This window comes from Vipera ursinii (assembly GCF_947247035.1).
Source record: "Vipera ursinii genome assembly, chromosome: 2".
Lineage (NCBI taxonomy): Eukaryota > Metazoa > Chordata > Lepidosauria > Squamata > Viperidae > Vipera > Vipera ursinii.
In genome coordinates, this window is record NC_139513.1 from 10,038,268 (window position 1) to 10,055,950 (window position 17,683).

The 17,683-nt window shown below is 41.8% G+C and overlaps 1 protein-coding gene and 1 long non-coding RNA gene across 7 annotated transcripts in view; both read right to left on the bottom strand.

Annotated features, from left to right (window-relative positions):
• Positions 1-99: 99 nt before the first annotated feature.
• Positions 100-17,683, bottom strand: part of LOC310636486 (uncharacterized protein) — a 56,536-nt gene continuing 38,952 nt past the window's right edge. For 4 of the 6 annotated variants that reach the window (XM_083356383.1, XM_083356381.1, XM_083356382.1 and 1 more), the window contains 2 exons: positions 7,527-7,653; positions 100-2,025 (listed from right to left, as the gene is read on the bottom strand). In XM_083356383.1, coding sequence (XP_083212509.1) covers positions 464-2,025; positions 7,527-7,653 — 1,689 coding nt within the window. In that variant the 3' untranslated portion in view covers positions 100-463. Of the gene's footprint in view, positions 2,026-6,770; positions 7,281-7,526; positions 7,654-17,683 lie in introns of those variants that run through there. The other 2 variants (XR_014491728.1, XR_014491729.1) reach the window with 2 other exon arrangements.
• Positions 10,713-17,309, bottom strand: LOC310636544. Its single transcript, XR_014491739.1, has 3 exons — positions 17,162-17,309; positions 15,149-15,316; positions 10,713-10,749 (listed from the first exon to the last, which is right to left on the bottom strand). It is a non-coding gene; the product is annotated as an uncharacterized lncRNA (long non-coding RNA).

Genomic DNA, 17,683 nt, shown 5'->3' on the forward strand with positions numbered 1-17,683 from the left:
CACTGTTATACGGCACTCAGAATTCGACCTGCCAAACTACCGACCTTCTGATCAACAAGCTCAGCGTCCTAACCCAATGAGCCACCGCGTCAAAAAATGTTCTTATTCATGTGTATTGGTATTGGTGACATTTGAATGACAGTACCTACAAAAATCCATTGTTCATAATTACAACGCCACATACCTAGCATTTGGTTTCCATTAGTAAATTCATCTGTCTGGGGCTTCCTGTTGTGAAGGTCAGACTCAGAAAAACCCTTTCCTAATTCAGTAAATGTAATTAGGAAATGCATATATTTCAACAATTAACCTAACATTTAAACAGATGTATATGAAACATTCGGCCACTGGTCCTCTTTAAGCCTTTTCCTTATTTCACACTTATAGGGCTTCTACACTGTGGGTCCTTTCATGGGAGTTAAGATAACTGCTCCGCATAAAACCTTTTCTGCACACCATACATTTATAAGGCTTCTGACATTGTGTGGGTCCTTTTATGGGTGTTAAGATAACTGTTCGTAGAAAAACTCTTTCCACATTCAGTGCATTTATAAGGCTTCTCCCCTGTGTGGGTCCTTTTATGGTGGCTAAGGTTACCAGAGAGAGAAAAGCATCTTCCACACTCCATGCATTTATAAGGCTTCTCTCCTGTATGTATCCGACTATGGTAAATAAGTAGGCAGTTCTTAATAAAGCTCTTTCCACACTCCATACATTTATATGGCTTCTCCCCTGTGTGGATCTTTCTATGGAAAACAAGTTCACCGCTCTTAGGGAAGCTCTTTCCACATTCCATGCATTTATACGGCTTCTCTCCTGTGTGGATTCGTTTATGAACAGTAAGAGAAGAATTTTCACAGAAGCTCTTTCCACACTCTGTGCACTTATATGGCTTCTCCCCTGTATGGATCCAGAAATGGGAAGCAAGAGAATTACCATGTAAGAAGCTCTTTCCACACTCCATGCATTTATACAGCTTCTCTCCTGTGTGGATCCTTTTATGTAAATTAAGATGAGTTCTCTGAATAAAAGTCTTTCCGCAGTCCACGCATTTATAAGGCCTTTCCCCTGTGTGGACCATTTTATGGAAAGTAAGCTTTCTCTGTTCTCTGAATCTCTTTCCACATTCCATGCATTTATAGGGTTTCTCTCCTGTGTGGATCCTTTGATGGGAAGTAAGAGTGCGGCTCCGAGTAAAGCTCTTTCCACACTCCATGCATTTATATGGCTTCTTCCCCATATGGATCCGGTAATGCAAAGTAAGGGAACTACAAGAAATAAAGCTCTTTCCACACTCCATGCATTTATAGGGCTTCTCTCCTGTGTGGATCCTTGTATGTGAACTAAGATGACTTGTACTAATAAAGGTCTTTCCACACTCCAGGCATTTATAAGGCCTTTCTCCTGTGTGGATCCTTTCATGAATAGTAAGTTTTCTCTTTTCACTGAAACTCTTTCGACATTCTGTACATTTATAGGGCTTTTCTCCTATGTGGATCATTTTATGACATGTAAGTTGACTGTTCTTAGTAAAGCATTTCCCACACTCTGTGCATTTATACGTTTTCTCTGCTTTGTGGATCATTTTATGGTAGATAAGTTGACTGTTCTTAATAAAGTTCTTTCCACGCTCCATGCATTTATGTGGCTTCTCTCCTTCGGGGGTCCTCTTTTGAGATGTACGGGAGCCATTTTTATGAGGAAGAGATAAGGTCCTTTTGTAATTTTTTCCATCATCTCTACATACAAAATCTTTGATTTGGATTTGATCGTGTTTATTTACATCTAATTTCTTTGTGAATAGTTTTATACATTTCACAGTGTATTTGTTTTCTATTTTTCCTTGTTGGGCCACAGAGCCTTTCATTGGTGCATGAACAAAAGATGAACTTTCCTGATTGCAATTTGACTGGTTTTTCTCATGGCTTTCTACTTCCATTTGAATTGTAGGGTTCTTCATATTGTATCCATGAGTGATCATTTGGAATAGTTTCCAGGAATTTTCATATTCTTCCCCATTATTACCTTTAGAAGAAAGAAAAATGAAAATAACTTTAAGGAAAAACAGGAAACCATAGTAAGCATGAATATAATGAAAAGCAAACTTCTTCAATCTTCTAAGATGTAGAGAAGACATTCAAGAATTTGATTCAAATTTTGGAAGATAAATATAGGTTTGTATAGCAAGGGAAAAACATGGATTAAATATCACATTCTTCAAGTTTCCAAGGAAACGGGAAGATTTGCTTTGCCCAATTTGAAACTGACTTTGTAGTCTACTCTGCGGTTTGGATAAGAAATGGGAGTTGATCAAAAATAAGAATAATTTAGAACAAGAAAGGCATGACAGTGGTCTGGAGGTCATGGGTGTTTGTGGTACAGTAAATTTAGGATCAATCTAGATTTTAAAAGCAGAATGTTAGAAATGCCGTGTTGAGAATATGATAGAGATATAAACTCAGGCTCTGCCCCAAATAATTCTAATGGCTCTCAGCAGAAAAAGGGCAGCAAGGAAAGACAACGGATAAGATGTCGAGAGCCATTAGAACTTGAGCCTGATAAAGGGAACTACAGTATTCAACAGCAGAAAGAAGAATTTGACCCTTACCTGCGTAGAAAAGATGAATATGCAATTGCTAAAAGCTCTAAACAGGCTGAAGAATATGAAATCAACAGAAAAAGACTCATTTACGGGTTATTTACAGGAGCACCTCTTGCCGGCGTTAACTTCCCATCGCCCTGTGCGCTCCCACAGAGAGGGCCTCCTCAGGGTGCCGTCGGTCAGGGAATGTCGACTGGTGGCTCCCAGGGGGAGAGCATTCTCTTTGGGCGCGCCTGCCCTCTGGAATCAGCTTCTGGTTGAGCTCCGGATGGCTCCCGACCTTCGCTCGTTTCGCCGCAACCTGAAGACTTGGCTATTTGAACTTGCCGGCCTGGACTGAGGGATTGGGATTTTAGATCTTAAATTTTTAAAAATTTTAAATTTTAGAATGTGTTTATTGTTTAGGGCTATTTGATTTAATCTCATTTTAATTTTTATACATTATGTGTTCTTTATAGTGTTTTGGTTGCCCTGTACACCACCCGGAGTCCCTTCGGAGAGGGGCGGTATATAAATCCAAATAATAAATAATAAATAAAAGTATACAAATGTACCTCAAACGTATATTGGAAATGTGGACAAGACAGGGTGGATAATAATTGATTTTTTAAAAAAAATCAAAAAATGATTTTTTTAATGTAAATCGGATTTTTTTATGTATATTGGATTTTTTATTTTTCTCAAACTTATTTTAATAAAGGGCTTTCGGAGTAAAAATCTATCTAAATATAGTTTCCCATTTAAGACACATTAATAATTTAGTTTGCTCAGCATAAAATGGACCTTAGTTATTTGGCATGAGGCTGCATATTCTGCAATATTTACATTGTTGGCAAACTCATTCAAGCTGAGATAACTTGCACTGCATTGACGCATTCACACAATTTCACAGTAACCATGAGATAAATCATAAAACAAAGTTCAGGACTATTCCTTTATCCCATTGTTTTGCAAATCTATGCACACTAGAAACTCTATGATTGTTTGAAGAGAAATGTATCTGTACTAGGGTCTAAGTGTTTTAATTAAATAAAAGAATTTGAGCATTTTTCCAACTATCTGTGATTAACCTATTCACCTAAAATCAGTTCTGATATCGCTGGTTTACTAACCTGACATCTTATTATTCTAAATAGGAAACCTTCATTTTGTTTGCAAATAATATTAAAGATTCTAACTACCAGCAAAAATGAGTCCTTACATTTAAAGAGCACCTGTCCTTTCAGACCCATCAGGGCAACGCCTGATAGCGGGCATCCATTCACCTGCTGCCAGCCATGTCCCTCACCTTGTGTCACTGCCGCATCACCAGCTGTCCCATTAAAGTGAATGGGACTGTCGGTGAGTTAACAGCGGGTCAGAGGAAGAGCCACTGTTGGACAGAGATGACAGTTGCTTTAAAAATATGATTTAAAACAAGTTGATTTAAATGAAGTCTTTTGGTTGTTGTTAGCTGCGAAGTCGTATCCGACCCATCACGACCCTATGGACAACGTTCCTCCAGGCCTTCCTGCCCTCTACCATCTTCTGGAGTCCGTTTAAGCTCACACCTACTGCTTCAGTGACTCCCATCCAGCCACCTCATTCTCTGTCGTCCCCTTCTTCTATTGCCCTCAATCTTTCCCAACATTAGGCTCTTCTCCGGTGAGTCTTTCCTTCTCATTAGGTGGCCAAAGTATTTGAGTTTTAGCTTCAAGATCTGGCCTTCTAAAGAGCAGTCAGGGTTGATCTCCTCTAGGACTGACCAGTTTGATCGCCTTGCAGTCCAAGGGACTCGCAGGAGTCTTCTCCAGCACCAGAGTTCAAAGGCCTCAATTCTTTGGCGCTCAGCCTTTTTTATGGTCCAGCTTTCACTGCCATACATTGCAACTGGGAAGACCATAGCCTTGACTATACGCACTTTTGTTGACAGGGTGATGTCTCTGCTGTTTAGTGTGCTGTCTAGATTTGCCATGGCTTTCCTCCAGAGGAGCAAGTGTCTTTTAATTTCTTGGCTACAATCCCCATCTGCAGTGATCTTGGAGCCCAGGGAAATAAAATCTGTCACTACCTCCATTTCTTCCCCATCTATTTGCCAGGAAATGAGAGGGCCGGATGCCATGATCTTGGTTTTCTTAAAGTCTTTTTACTAATGATTTAAATCAGGGTGGAACAAATCCACCCTGGGACAAGATAAAGGATCTGAATTTCTTAATTTTAAAATTTCTCTGGCAAGGAAAGAAAGCTAGAATTAAATTGAAAATGCTACAAGAAGCTAAGGGAAATGGAGGTTTTGGTTTGCCAGATTGGGTTTTACATTATCAAGTGTCGGTGTTAACATGGGTAAAAGAATGGATAACCCTCAGAAATAAAAGACTGTTATGAGGACATGTCTTTCAACTTGGTTGGCATGCTTTTTTGTGGCATGGGAAAAATAAAATTTATAAATATTTTCAAACCTCTATATTAGAAATACATTATTACTAAGGTGGGAAAAACTAAAATGCAAAATATATTTGAAAATTCCAGGATGGCTTTCAGCAATGGAAGTATTTGTACATTAAGAAAATATAGACATATAAAGATATATGTCTATGTGCTTGATAACAAGGGCAAAGAATTTTGGATATAGATTTAGAGCAGACATGTCAAACACAAGGCCTGGGGGGGGGGGGGCAGATCCGGCCCGCAAAGTGGTTTCATGTGGCCCGCAAAGCCATCCTGGAAACAGTGAGGGAACGGCCCCCACTGCCTTGGCCCTGGCCCAGAGACCCTCTTTGTGCCACAGACCCTCAGAACTGTCCCACTCCTGTCCAGGCCCCCATAGGCACCCTTGATGGGAACGATGTAGAGCTGGCCACGCCCACCCAGTAGGCCATACACACTCTAGCCACTCCCACCCAGTAGGCCACACCCACCCTGGCCATACCCACCCGGCCCCTTGAGAGCAACCGCAATGCTGATGCGGCCCTCAATGAAATTGAGTTTGACACCCCTGATTTAGAGAAATGGCAAAGCTTGTGTGAAAGAAATCATAAATTGACAATGTCAACCTTTTATAAAGAAAACTTACACAAAATGTTTTATAGATGGCACTTGCCACCAGAAAGATTAGGAAAAATGTTTAAAGGTATGTTGGATAAATGTTGGAAATGTAATCATAAACCAAGTACTTATTATCATGTATGGTGGAGATGTGTTAAAGCAAATAGATTTTGGACAAAAATACATACTTGGCTAGAAAAGATGCTGGGGAAACATGTAGATTTTAAACCTAAACTTTTTTTTACTAGGTATAATAAAAAATGCTCTCTACATGGGGCTGCCCTTGAGGACCACTTGGAGGCTTCAACTGGTGCAGAATGCAGCCGCGCAAGTTGTGATGGGAGTTTCCCGATACTCCCGTGTAACATCTCTTCTCCGTGAGCTGCATTGGCTTCCGGTTGCCCTCCGGGTGAGATTCAAGGTGCTGGTAATGACCTATAAAGCCCTAAATGGCTTGGGTCCGGATTATCTAAGGGAACACCTGCTGCCGGCATCAACTTCCCATCGTCCTGTGCGCTCCCACAGGGAGGGCCTTCTCAGGGTACCGCCGGTTAAGGAATGCCGGTGGGTTATTCCCAGGGGAAGAGCGTTCTCTGTGGGTGCACCGGCCCTATGGAACCAACTTCCCACGGAACTTAGGACTGCCCCTGACCTTCGTTCATTTTGCCGGGACCTGAAAACTTGGCTCTTTGAGCTGTCTAGCCAGACTGAGGGTTTTTAATTTTTAATTGGGTTTTAGTTTTAAATTTCAGGGACTTGAATTAATTGTTTTAACTGATTTTAATTTTTGTATGTTATGCTTTTAATTTTCCCTGTAAACCGCCCTGAGTCCTAGGGCGGTATATAAATTTAATAAAATAAATAAATAAATAAATAATCCCAGAAGAGCTTGACAAACCATTTTGAATGTGACAACAGCAGCAAGACTTATATTTGCACAACATTGGAAAAATGAAGAAATGTATTTATTATTTTATTTATTATGGGACTTATATGCCACCCTATCTCCCAAAGGAGGAAGAAATATCTTTTAAAATACTAAGTGCAGAAATGGACTTGTTTTATCAATGGCTGGAGAAACGAGCGAGAGATTAGGAATTTAATTTGTATTAGCGAATGATAAATTCAGACAACATGTTTGTTGAATAAGCACTGTTTAATTGTACCAAAACATCAATAAAAACTCATAAAGGAGCCTTTTGTCATGCTTTGGTGCACATGTAAAAAAGTTAGAAAAACTTGGATTCAAAGACATTCAGTGATACAGAGAATTTAAAGATTAACATCCAACTAAAATCACAGCACTCTTTTGCCACTAATCAACAGTCAGAAGATTGTTTCCAAGTATGATAACCGTAGTGAGACTATTATACACAAAGAGCTGGAAAGGCTCTACAACAGGGGTGTCAAACTGCCAGGCCGCAGGCCGGATGCATCATAGTGGAACTGCACCCATCCCATTGCCGCCATTGGCAAAAAAAGTCATGATACGTTGCGACACGCCACGTGATGTTGTGAATTTGACACCCCTGCTCTAGAATGGTGGAATGGCTAGGGAAGATGATAGAATTCTCAATGATGACTAAATTGACTCTGATTAGGCAAGGGATCATATTTATCTTTATTAGTGATTGTAAACCCAATGGACTTTTTGCTGGAAAAAAGAAAAAATGAACTTGTGATCAAACTTGTGTTTGAAGATTAGAAAGGATAATTTATGTAAAGAAGCAACAACAATGTAACCTTAGAAAGTGGAGAGCAATTATAACTTATTACTTTGTCTCCTCTTTCATTTTTTTAATACTTTTTTCTTATTCATTAATCACATTATTCTATCTTCTTTATTTCCTCTTCAAAATTTGTAGTTTTTATTTTGATAAAATTTCTTGCATATTCTTACCCAAAGAGGCCACGTTCCGATGATTTTCCAGCATGACTTCCCGATGTAATGCTTTTTGGTCAGCATCCAACAGAGACCACTCCTCATCAGAGAAAAACACAGCCACCTCCTTAAAGGACACGAGACCCTCCGGAATGAGAAGAAAACAGAGGATTTTCAAAAACTGTCCTATTATTTAAGTGATTCCAAGCAAAGACATACATTTCAGGCCATTCAGGAAAAGCTATCCCACTTTTCATCTGGATCTGTCTAACTATCCATCCCCATCCCTCAGCAAGACTTTCAGCATCTGGAGAGCATCAACTGGAATGGGCCTTGGAAATCCCATCTATCACTCGCTCCCATACACCCAGCGTTTGCAGAAGAAAATACAGGTGGAGGGGTTCTTTTTACAATTTAAGTAAAAGGCTTGTGGTGTCCCCAGAGCAAACAATCCTATCCATGCCCCAAACCTTCATTAAAGTTGTTTGAGAGGCATCCAGGGACTTACATGGGTGTCATCAATAGACAAAGGCTAGTTATGCGACCCCCGAGCAATTAGAGATGATAAAACCGTTAAAGGAACTGTTCCAGACAATCCAGAGGGGGGGAAAGGTGCCACCGTCTTGGAGAACAGCTTTTATCTCTTTGATTCCGAAGGAAGACCAGGATGCTACTCAAGTTAAAAATTACAGACCGATATCGCTTTTAAATACAGATTATAAGATATTTGCTAAGGTTTTGGCTAATAGACTGATGAGGGTTCTGCAACAGGTGATTCATGGGGATCAAACGGGGTTTATTAGTGGTAGGCAAATGAAAAATAATGTGAGACATATAGTTGATGTGTTAGAGTTTTTGGAAAGGAACAACCAGATCTCTGCAGCGCTAATCTTTTTAGATGCTGAAAAGGCTTTTGATCAATTGAATTGGCAATTTTTGTTGAAAGTTTTAGACAAAATGGATTTTGGGGAAAAATTTTTACAACCGATTAGGGCATTATATCAAAAACAAACTGCCCGAATTATAGTTAATAATAGCCTGACAGCAGCATGTAATATTGAGAAGGGCACAAGGCAAGGGTGTCCGTTATCGCCCTTGTTATTTGTGTTAACTTTAGAGATATTATTGGTTAAAATTCGGAATTCGGAAAAAATTAAGGGGATACAAGTTGGAGATCAGGACTATAGATTGAGAGCATTTGCAGATGATCTGGTTGTTAAAGTGACCCAGCCAGAGAACTCTGTTGTGGACCTGATGGAGATAATAACACAATATGGGAAGGTTTCTGGATTTAAAGTAAATATACAGAAAACCAAAATTTTGGCTAGAAATATGACAGTTTCACAGAAGGTTCTTTTAGAAGGATTAACTGGATTTGAGATTGTTAAAAGGGTTAAATATTTGGGGGTGATTTTATCACCCTCTAATACAAAGTTATATAAAAATAATTATGAAAAATTATGGGGGAAAATTCGAAAAGAATTGGAGAGTTGGGAAAAATTGCAATTGTCTTTGTTGGGACGGATTGCAGCAGTGAAAATGAATGTCCTGCCCAAATTTTTATTTTTATTTCAAATGATACCGATTCTTAAGAAAGCTTCTAACTTGGAGGAATGGCAGCGTGGTATCAATAAATTTGTGTGGGCAGGGAAAAAGCCACGAGTTAAACTTAAGATTATGCAGGATACTCGTGAGAGAGGTGGCCTTAAATTGCCTAATTTTAAATTATATTATGAAGCTGCTGCATTAGTAGGAATAAGTGATTGGATTAATTTGATGCAACCGAGGTTATTAAATCTTGAGGGCCATGATTTGTTGTTTGGCTGGCATGCATATTTGTTGTATGATAAGAAGGTAGATACTGTGTTTAGGATGCATATTTTAAGACAGGCATTGCTGAGAGTTTGGAAGAAGTATAGACATAAGTTAAGCTGCAAGATACCATTGTGGGCAATTCCAAAACACGCAATAGAAAATATACATGCTGGTTTCAAACATGATGTGACTACATACAAGGAAATTTTAAGCTTGGAAAGGAATGTTTGGTGTTTGAAATCATATAGCCTCTTGCGAGAAGAGAAGGTTGTTCAAACTTGGTTTCAATATATTCAGTTACGGGCCAGGTGGAAAGAAGACCAGAAAAATGGATTTGCAATGACTGATGAAAATTTGATAAAGCAAATTAGAAATCAGGGACCAGCACATATTAAACGGATATATCTTGCATTGATAGAGATCGATTCAGAAACAGAGCTTGTTAAGGATTGTATGATAAAATGGGCCCAAAACATTCAGGAAGTTATTACAATGGACACGTGGGAAAAGATTTGGGTGAGGAACGTAAAATTTACTCAAGCTCAAAATCTAAGAGAGAACTTTTACAAAATGTTTTATAGATGGCATTTAGATCCTAAAAAGCTTGCAAGTATGTATCCGAATTACCAGCCTAAATGTTGGAGGTGCGGTGATGAAGATGCAACATATTTTCATATATGGTGGACATGTAAGATGGTTAAGGTTTTTTGGATAAAAGTCTGGTGGAATATGCAGAAGATTTTTAAACGGAGGATAAAGTTTTGTCCGGAATTTTTTTTGTTGGGAATAATTGCAGACGCTACAGTTGTGGACACCAAATTGATGTTGAACTTAGTTACGGCAGCAAGACTTTTGATAGGTCAATATTGGAAGAAAGAGGAACTGCCGACTATAGAAGAGTGGACTTTAAAGGTTTCCGACCTGGCAGAGATGGCGAAGATTTCGGCCTATTTGAAAGATCATTCGCAAGAACGTTACATTATGGAATGGAGAAAATGGATTGAGTTTATCCAGAACAAGTATAGGGTTAAGAAGTTTTATGTAGCATTCGAATAAGTCTTCTTTCGTTTTCTTTTTTCTTTTTCTATTTTAGTTTTTTATATATATTTAATATTGCTAAGGTTTGTTTTATCCTATATAAGTTAGAGAGTGATGGATTTTAGAATTTATAGTTGTTAGTATATGGTTGTTTATGATTGCTTTTTTATATATATATACCTTGTATTTAGCTCTGGGAAGTCGGGGGGGGAGGGGGGGAGGGGGGGAGGGGGGGAGGTAGGAGGGGGAGGAGGTAGGGGGGAGGGGGAGAGGTGGGGGGGAGGGGGGAGGGGGAAGGGGGGCTTTTTAAAGGAAAACTGTATTTTAAAACTTTTCAATAAAAAAAAAGAGAGAAAAACACAGCCACCTCCTTAAAGGACACGAGACCCTCCGGAATGAGAAGAAAACAGAGGATTTTCAAAAACTGTCCTATTATTTAAGTGATTCCAAGCAAAGACATACATTTCAGGCCATTCAGGAAAAGCTATCCCACTTTTCATCTGGATCTGTCTAACTATCCATCCCCATCCCTCAGCAAGACTTTCAGCATCTGGAGAGCATCAACTGGAATGGGCCTTGGAAATCCCATCTATCACTCGCTCCCATACACCCAGCGTTTGCAGAAGAAAATACAGGTGGAGGGGTTCTTTTTACAATTTAAGTAAAAGGCTTGTGGTGTCCCCAGAGCAAACAATCCTATCCATGCCCCAAACCTTCATTAAAGTTGTTTGAGAGGCATCCAGGGACTTACATGGGTGTCATCAATAGACAAAGGCACACAAGCCCTGTTTTGGCTGCTCCACAGATTACAAGGAATCCACTGCTTGTACCCCAAGCCAATGGCTGAAGAAGAGAAAGCTCCTTGGGAAGAGCATTTCTCATCCTTTGCAAAGCTGGATTGTTTGGCCCCAAATTCCAGGCACAAATCGAAGTATTAGAAATTCCTCTAAAGCAGGGATGTCAAATTGCCGGCCCACGGGCCGGAGCATCATGGAGAAACCACGCCCATTCCATTTTCGGCAATGGGAAAAAGTTCTGATACGTCACGCGATGTCGCGAGTTTGACATGCCTGCCCTAAAGGGTGAAGGACATTAATCTGCCCACCCTCTTTGGATTTGAACAGTCTGCTTCATCTTTAACCTGGTGCTGTTATTTTTCTTATCGCTGATCATAAACAAGGTGTTTTAGAAATTGTAAAGTGCCAATGTGGTTCTTTCTATTATTATTGAGCAGCCTTGCACAAGTCCATACAGTGAGGAAAAATGGTATTTGATCCCCTGCTGATTTCTGTATGTTTGTCCACTGACAAAGAAATGATCAGTCTATGATTTTAATGGTAGGTTTATTGTAACCGTGAGAGACAGAATAAGAACAAAAAATCCAGAATAATGCATTTCAAAAAAGTGATAATTTTCATTTTAATGAGTGAAATAAGTATTTGATCCCCTATCAATCAGCAAGATTCTTGGCTCCCAGGTGTCTTTTATACAGATAACAAGCTGAGATTAGAAGCACTCTCTTAAATGGAGTGCTCCTAATCTCAGCTTTTTACCTGTATAACAGACACCTGTCCAGAGAAGCAATCAATCAATCAGATTCCAAACTCTCCCCCATGGCCAAGACCAAAGAGCTGTCCAAGAATGTCAGGGACAAGACTGTAGGCCTACACGAGGCTGGAATGGGCTACAAGACTATCGCCAAGCAGCCTGATGAAAAGGTGACAACAGTTGGTGCGATTATTCATAAATGGAAGAAACACAAAATAACTGACGTTCTCCCTCGGTCTGGGGCTCCATGCAAGATCTCACTTCGTGGAGTTTCAATGATCATAAGAACGGTCAGGAATCAGCCGAGAACTACACGGCAAGATCTTGTCAATGATCTCAAGGCAGCTGGGACCATAGTCACCAAGAAAACAACTGGTAATACAAGGTCCCCCTGCTCAAGAAAGCACATGTACAGGCCCATCTGAAGTTTGCCAATGAACATCTGAATGATTCAGAGGACAACTGGGTAAAAGTGTTGTGGTCTGGTGAGACCAAAATCGAGCTCTTTGACATCAACTCAACTCACCCGAAGAACACCATCCCCATAGTCAAACATGGAGGTGGAAAGATTCTGTTTTGGGGGTGTCTTTTTGCTAAGGGGACAGGACAACTTCATGGCATCAAAGGGACGATGGACAGGGCCATGTACCATCAAATCGTCGGTGAGAACTTCCTTCCCTCAGCCAGGGCATTGAAAATGCCCTGGCATGGGCCCGGAATATCTTAGGGAGCACCTGCTGCCAGCATCAATTTCCCATCGTCCTGTGCGCTCCCATAGGGAGGGCCTCCTTAGGGTGCCGCCAGTCAGGGAATGCCGGCGGGTGATCCCCAGAGGGAGGGCATTCTCTGTGGGCGTGCCTACCCTTTGGAATGATTTACCTGTGGAACTCCGGACTGCCCCCAACCTGTGCTCGTTTCGCCGGGACCTGAAAACCTGGCTTTTCGATCTATCTGGCCTGGACTGAGGGGGTTTTTAGTTTCAAGATTTTAACATTGTTTTATTGTTGGGCTATTAATTAATTTAATTCTTTTTAATTCTATTTTTTATCTTAATTTTATACTGTCTTTTAAATATTGCCCTGTAAACCGCCCTGAGTCCTTCGGGAATAGGGCGGTATAGAAAACTAACTAAATAAATAAATAAAAATGGATCATGGATGGATATTCGAGCATGACAACGACCCAAAACACACAGCCAAGGCAACAAAGGAGTGGCTCAAGAAGAAGCACATTAAAGGTATGTTTAGTTTAATGAAGAGAAGGACTAGGGGTGTCATGATAGCAGGGTTCCAATATCTCAGGGGCTGCCAATAATAATGATGATGATGATGATGGAAGGGGCCTTGGACAAATGGCTGGCCAGTCTCTTCTTAAAAATATCCAGTGTTGGAACATTCACAATTTCTGGAGGCAGGTTGTTCCACTGGTTAATTATTCTAACTCAGGGGTGTCAAACTCAATTTCATTGAGGGCCGCATCAGCATTGTGGTTGCCCTCAGGGGGCCGGGTGGGTGTGGCCTGGGTGGGCATGGTCTACTGGGTGGGCATGGCTAGAGTGCATATGGCCTACTGGGTGGGCGTGGCCAGCTCTACATTGTTCTCATCAAGGGTGCCTATGGGGGCCTGGGCAGGAGTGGGACAGATCTGAGGGTCTCTGGGCCAGGGCCAAGGTAGTGGGGGCCGCTCCCTCACTGTTTCCAGGATGGCCTCGCGGGCCGGATCTGGCCCCCGGGCCTTGTGTTTGACATGTCTGTTCTAACTGTCAGGAAGTTTCTCCTTAGTTCTAGGTTGCTTTTCTCCTTCACTAGTTTTCATCTGTTGCTTCTTGTCCTGTCTTCAGGTGCTTTGGAGAATAGCTTGACTCCCTCTTCTTTGTTGGAAGTCTGCAATCATGTCACTCCTCGCCCTTCTCTTCATTAAACTAGGCACACCCAATTCCAGCAACCGTTCCTTGTTTTAGCCTCCAGTCCCCTAATCATATTTGTTGCTCTTCTCTGTACTCTTTCTAGAGTCTCAACGTCTTTTTTACATCATGGTGACCAAAACTAGATGTAGTATTCCAAGTGTGGCCTTACCAAGACATTGTAAAGTGAAGAGGGAGTCAAGCTATTCTCCAAAGCACTCAAGAAAGGTCAAGAAGATATGGATAGAAACTAATCAGAGAGAGAAGCAACCTAGAACTAAGGGAACGTTTCTTGATAGAACAATTAACCAGTGGAACAACCTGCCTCCAGAAGTTGTGAATGGCTTCAACACTGGAAGTTTTTAAGAAGAGACTGGACAGCCATTTGTCTGAAATGATATAGATTTCCTGCCTGAGCAAGGGATTGGGCTACTAGATGACCTCCAAGCTCCCTTGCAACATCATCATCATCATCATCATCACTAATAACAATAATAATAATAACTCCCTGTAAACCGCCCTGAGTCCTCAGGGAAAGGGCGGTATATAAATGCAATAAAATAAATAAATAAATAATAATGGGTTGGCCACCAGGCACTAAGTCATCTTTTGTGAAGGGATCAAATACTTATTTCACTCATTAAAATGCAAATCAATGTATATAACTTTTTTGAAATGCATTTTTCTGGATATATTTTTTTTGTTTTGTTATTCTGTCTCTCACTGTTAAAATAAACATACCAGACTGATCATTTCTTTGTCAGTGGGCAAATATACAAAATCAGATGGGGATCAAATACTTTTCTCTCTCACTGTACTCTACACTGATGGTTCATAAAGATGCCAGAACTCAAGGCAGTTAAGAAACTGAAATGGAATGCAAAATTTTGACGTTTCTTGTGCTTCATGTTATTTAGTCATTAGACAGTCATTAAGGATGTTCCCCACTTTTGTTTTTAATTTTGTGTGGTTGTAAATAACTGGAGCCATAGAGAAGAGAGAAGGAGGAAGTTCCAAAAATGGCTCATCCGAAGAAAAAAAGTTTACTTTTTGTCAGGGGTCTTAGTGAGGAAAAGGAAGAAGACCCCTAACATGGAATAATACTGAGTGAAATGATCCTAGGAAGGAATAATGTTCTAACAATGGCAGGAACGTTGAGTTTACAGCAAATGAAATGTCAAGGAAATGACCCTGGCGTAGGATGCTCACTTTCTATTTTTCAGTGCTTGATTTTGGTGAACAAAGTCTTACTATAACACAAAGTCTGCTTCACACAATTTGCCCTGACCCCATACTGGCTAACTAACAATAAAGGCAAAGTTCACATGAAACACACCTTAAAATGTTGTTTACCCATCCTCTTAAGTGTGGTGGATCTAATCGTGGTTTATTCTTTGTCTCCAGAAGCAGCAGGAAAGATTTGCAGCTTGCAATTCCAAAATGGAAAACCAAAGAAAGTACCAGGCAATCGGGATGTCTAATTCAACTAGCAAAAAATCCTTTCCTAAAGAGAAAATAACAAGAAAATCTTATATATCCACTAAAGTCAGGGAAGAAAGTGGGGAATCCTATTAGGTAATTTCACTTCTCTGCAGGTGGGGCATATTCCGACAAATCCTTCTTGATCAACTTCTATCCAAGACTCAAAAGGCTGGACAAATTACATTTAAAACATGTTTTGGATTTCTATTTCCTAGTTATTTATTCTAAAATAATTTCAAGAGAGCTAAGAACAATCCTACAAACAATAAATGTCCCAGGTCAGAAAACAGCAGCAATTGAGATTGATTGATTGATTTGTTTGTTTGTTTGTTTGAATTTCTATACCGCCCTTCTCCCGAAGGACTCAGGGCGGTGTACAGGGCAATAAAAGCACTACATACAAAAGTTAAAAGTAAGATTAAATTAATTAAGCCCTAACAATAAATAATAAAAAATATCCCAAACCCTTAAACCAGGCCGGCCTGTTCAAATAAATAGGTTTTCAGAGCGAAGGTAGGGAGCCATCCGGAGCTCAACCGGTAATTGATTCCGAAGGGCTGGCGCGCCCACAAAGAATGCTCTCCCCCTGGGGGCCGCCAGCCCACACTCTCTGACCGACGACGGCACCCTGAGGAGGCCTTCTCTGTGGGAGCGCACAGGGCGATGGGAACTAGGTGCTCCAGTAAGTAATCCGGACCCATGCCATTTAGGGCTTTATAGGTCATCACCAGCACCTTGAATCTCACCCGGAGGGCAACTGGAAGCCAATGCAGCTCGCGGAGAAGAGGTGTTACATGGGAGTATCGGGAGACCCCCATCACAACTCGCGCGGCCTCATAGAGATGAGATCTCTACGAATCGATTTCATGAGAAAATACATCAACCTTAGAACTTATAGTAACACTTTAGACAGCAGAACCCCCATTAATCGTTCTGGCCCAGAACTCCTTTGGGAACTCCAGTGCGCTCCCACAGAGAGGGCCTCCTCAGGGTGCCGCCAATCAAAGAATGCCGATTGGTGACCCCCCAGGGGGAGAGCGTTCTCTGTGGGCGCGCCAGACCTTTGGAACCTCCTACCGGTTGAGCTCCAGATGGCCCCCCGACCTTCGCTCCTTCCGGCGCGATCTCAAAACATTCTTTTTCGAACAAGCTGGCCTGGTCTGATGGGATGGGGTTGGGTTTTTAAAACTAGTTTTAACTTTAATATTGATTGATTTTATGGGCATGATGTTTAATGGCTTTTTAATTTTTGTATTCGATTTTTATTGTGTATTGCCCTGTTCACCGCCCTGAGTCCCTCGGGAGAAGGGCGGTATAGAAATCAAATTATTAAATTATTATTAAATTATTAAACTTGAGATGCCTGAATTAACAAGCCACCATCCCAATGAATGAACCACTGAGAGCCTAACATGACCTTTTTTGATTCCTGCCACTCCGCCAAACGCCTTCCCCACTTCTTAGCCTCAATCCACGCTTTTCCAAATACGGACAAATGAAGACAAACAATGGACTTCAAACCCCCCCCCCCGGACTTCAAGAGGTTTGGGCACCGGGTGCGAATGCTGCGCCTCCCTCCCTGCAGCGTTTTCCTCCTTTGTCTGCCGGCAGAGAGCCTTTCAGGACGGGGTGGGTGGGAAAGGAGGTCAAGCAGCACCCCAGTCCCGGTTCTCCCACCCGGGGCCCCGGACTTGCACCCAGAGCCGGCAGGGGGGGGGCTTTCAGCCAGCTTTCCCCCTCCCCCACGTGCAGAGGCTCCCCCAGGAAATGGGGAGAAACGGCCCCTCCCTCCAGCCTGGCCCCTGCATGGGAAAGGGCGGCAGTGGAACATGGGACCCGGGAATCTCACCCCGGGGGGATGACTTGCCCCGTCTCCACGCTCCCCTCCAGCCCGGGACTCCTTTGCAAGGGCAGAGCCGCCACTCCCCGAACCCGGAAGCCTTGTCCGCTCAAGACTTCCCGGCAGCCTCTGCGCCTCCCGCACAGCCCCCCCGCCCCCCCGCCCTCGCCTCACAGCGGAGTAGCCTCTTGCTAGGATCGTTCCTTGGGCCAGAGGAGGAACGCGGCGCATACTCAGTTTCCTCCTTAGGCTGACGGCGTCCCCTGGTGGACGGCGCCCGAGATGCCAGGATTCCCCGAAATGGCGGGAAAGGGAAAGCGTTTCTGAGGGGATGGGGAGGGCAAGGATGATGGGCATGGGAATAGGAGGAAAGGTTCCCTGCCCAAGAAATGGAATAGAATAGAATAGAATTCTTTATTGGCGAAGTGTAGTTGGGCACACCAGGAACTGGCTGCCGGTGCATAAGCTCTCAGTGTACATTTAATTTAATTTAATTTAATAATTTGATTTCTATACCGCCCTTCTCCCGAAGGACTCAGGGCGGTGAAC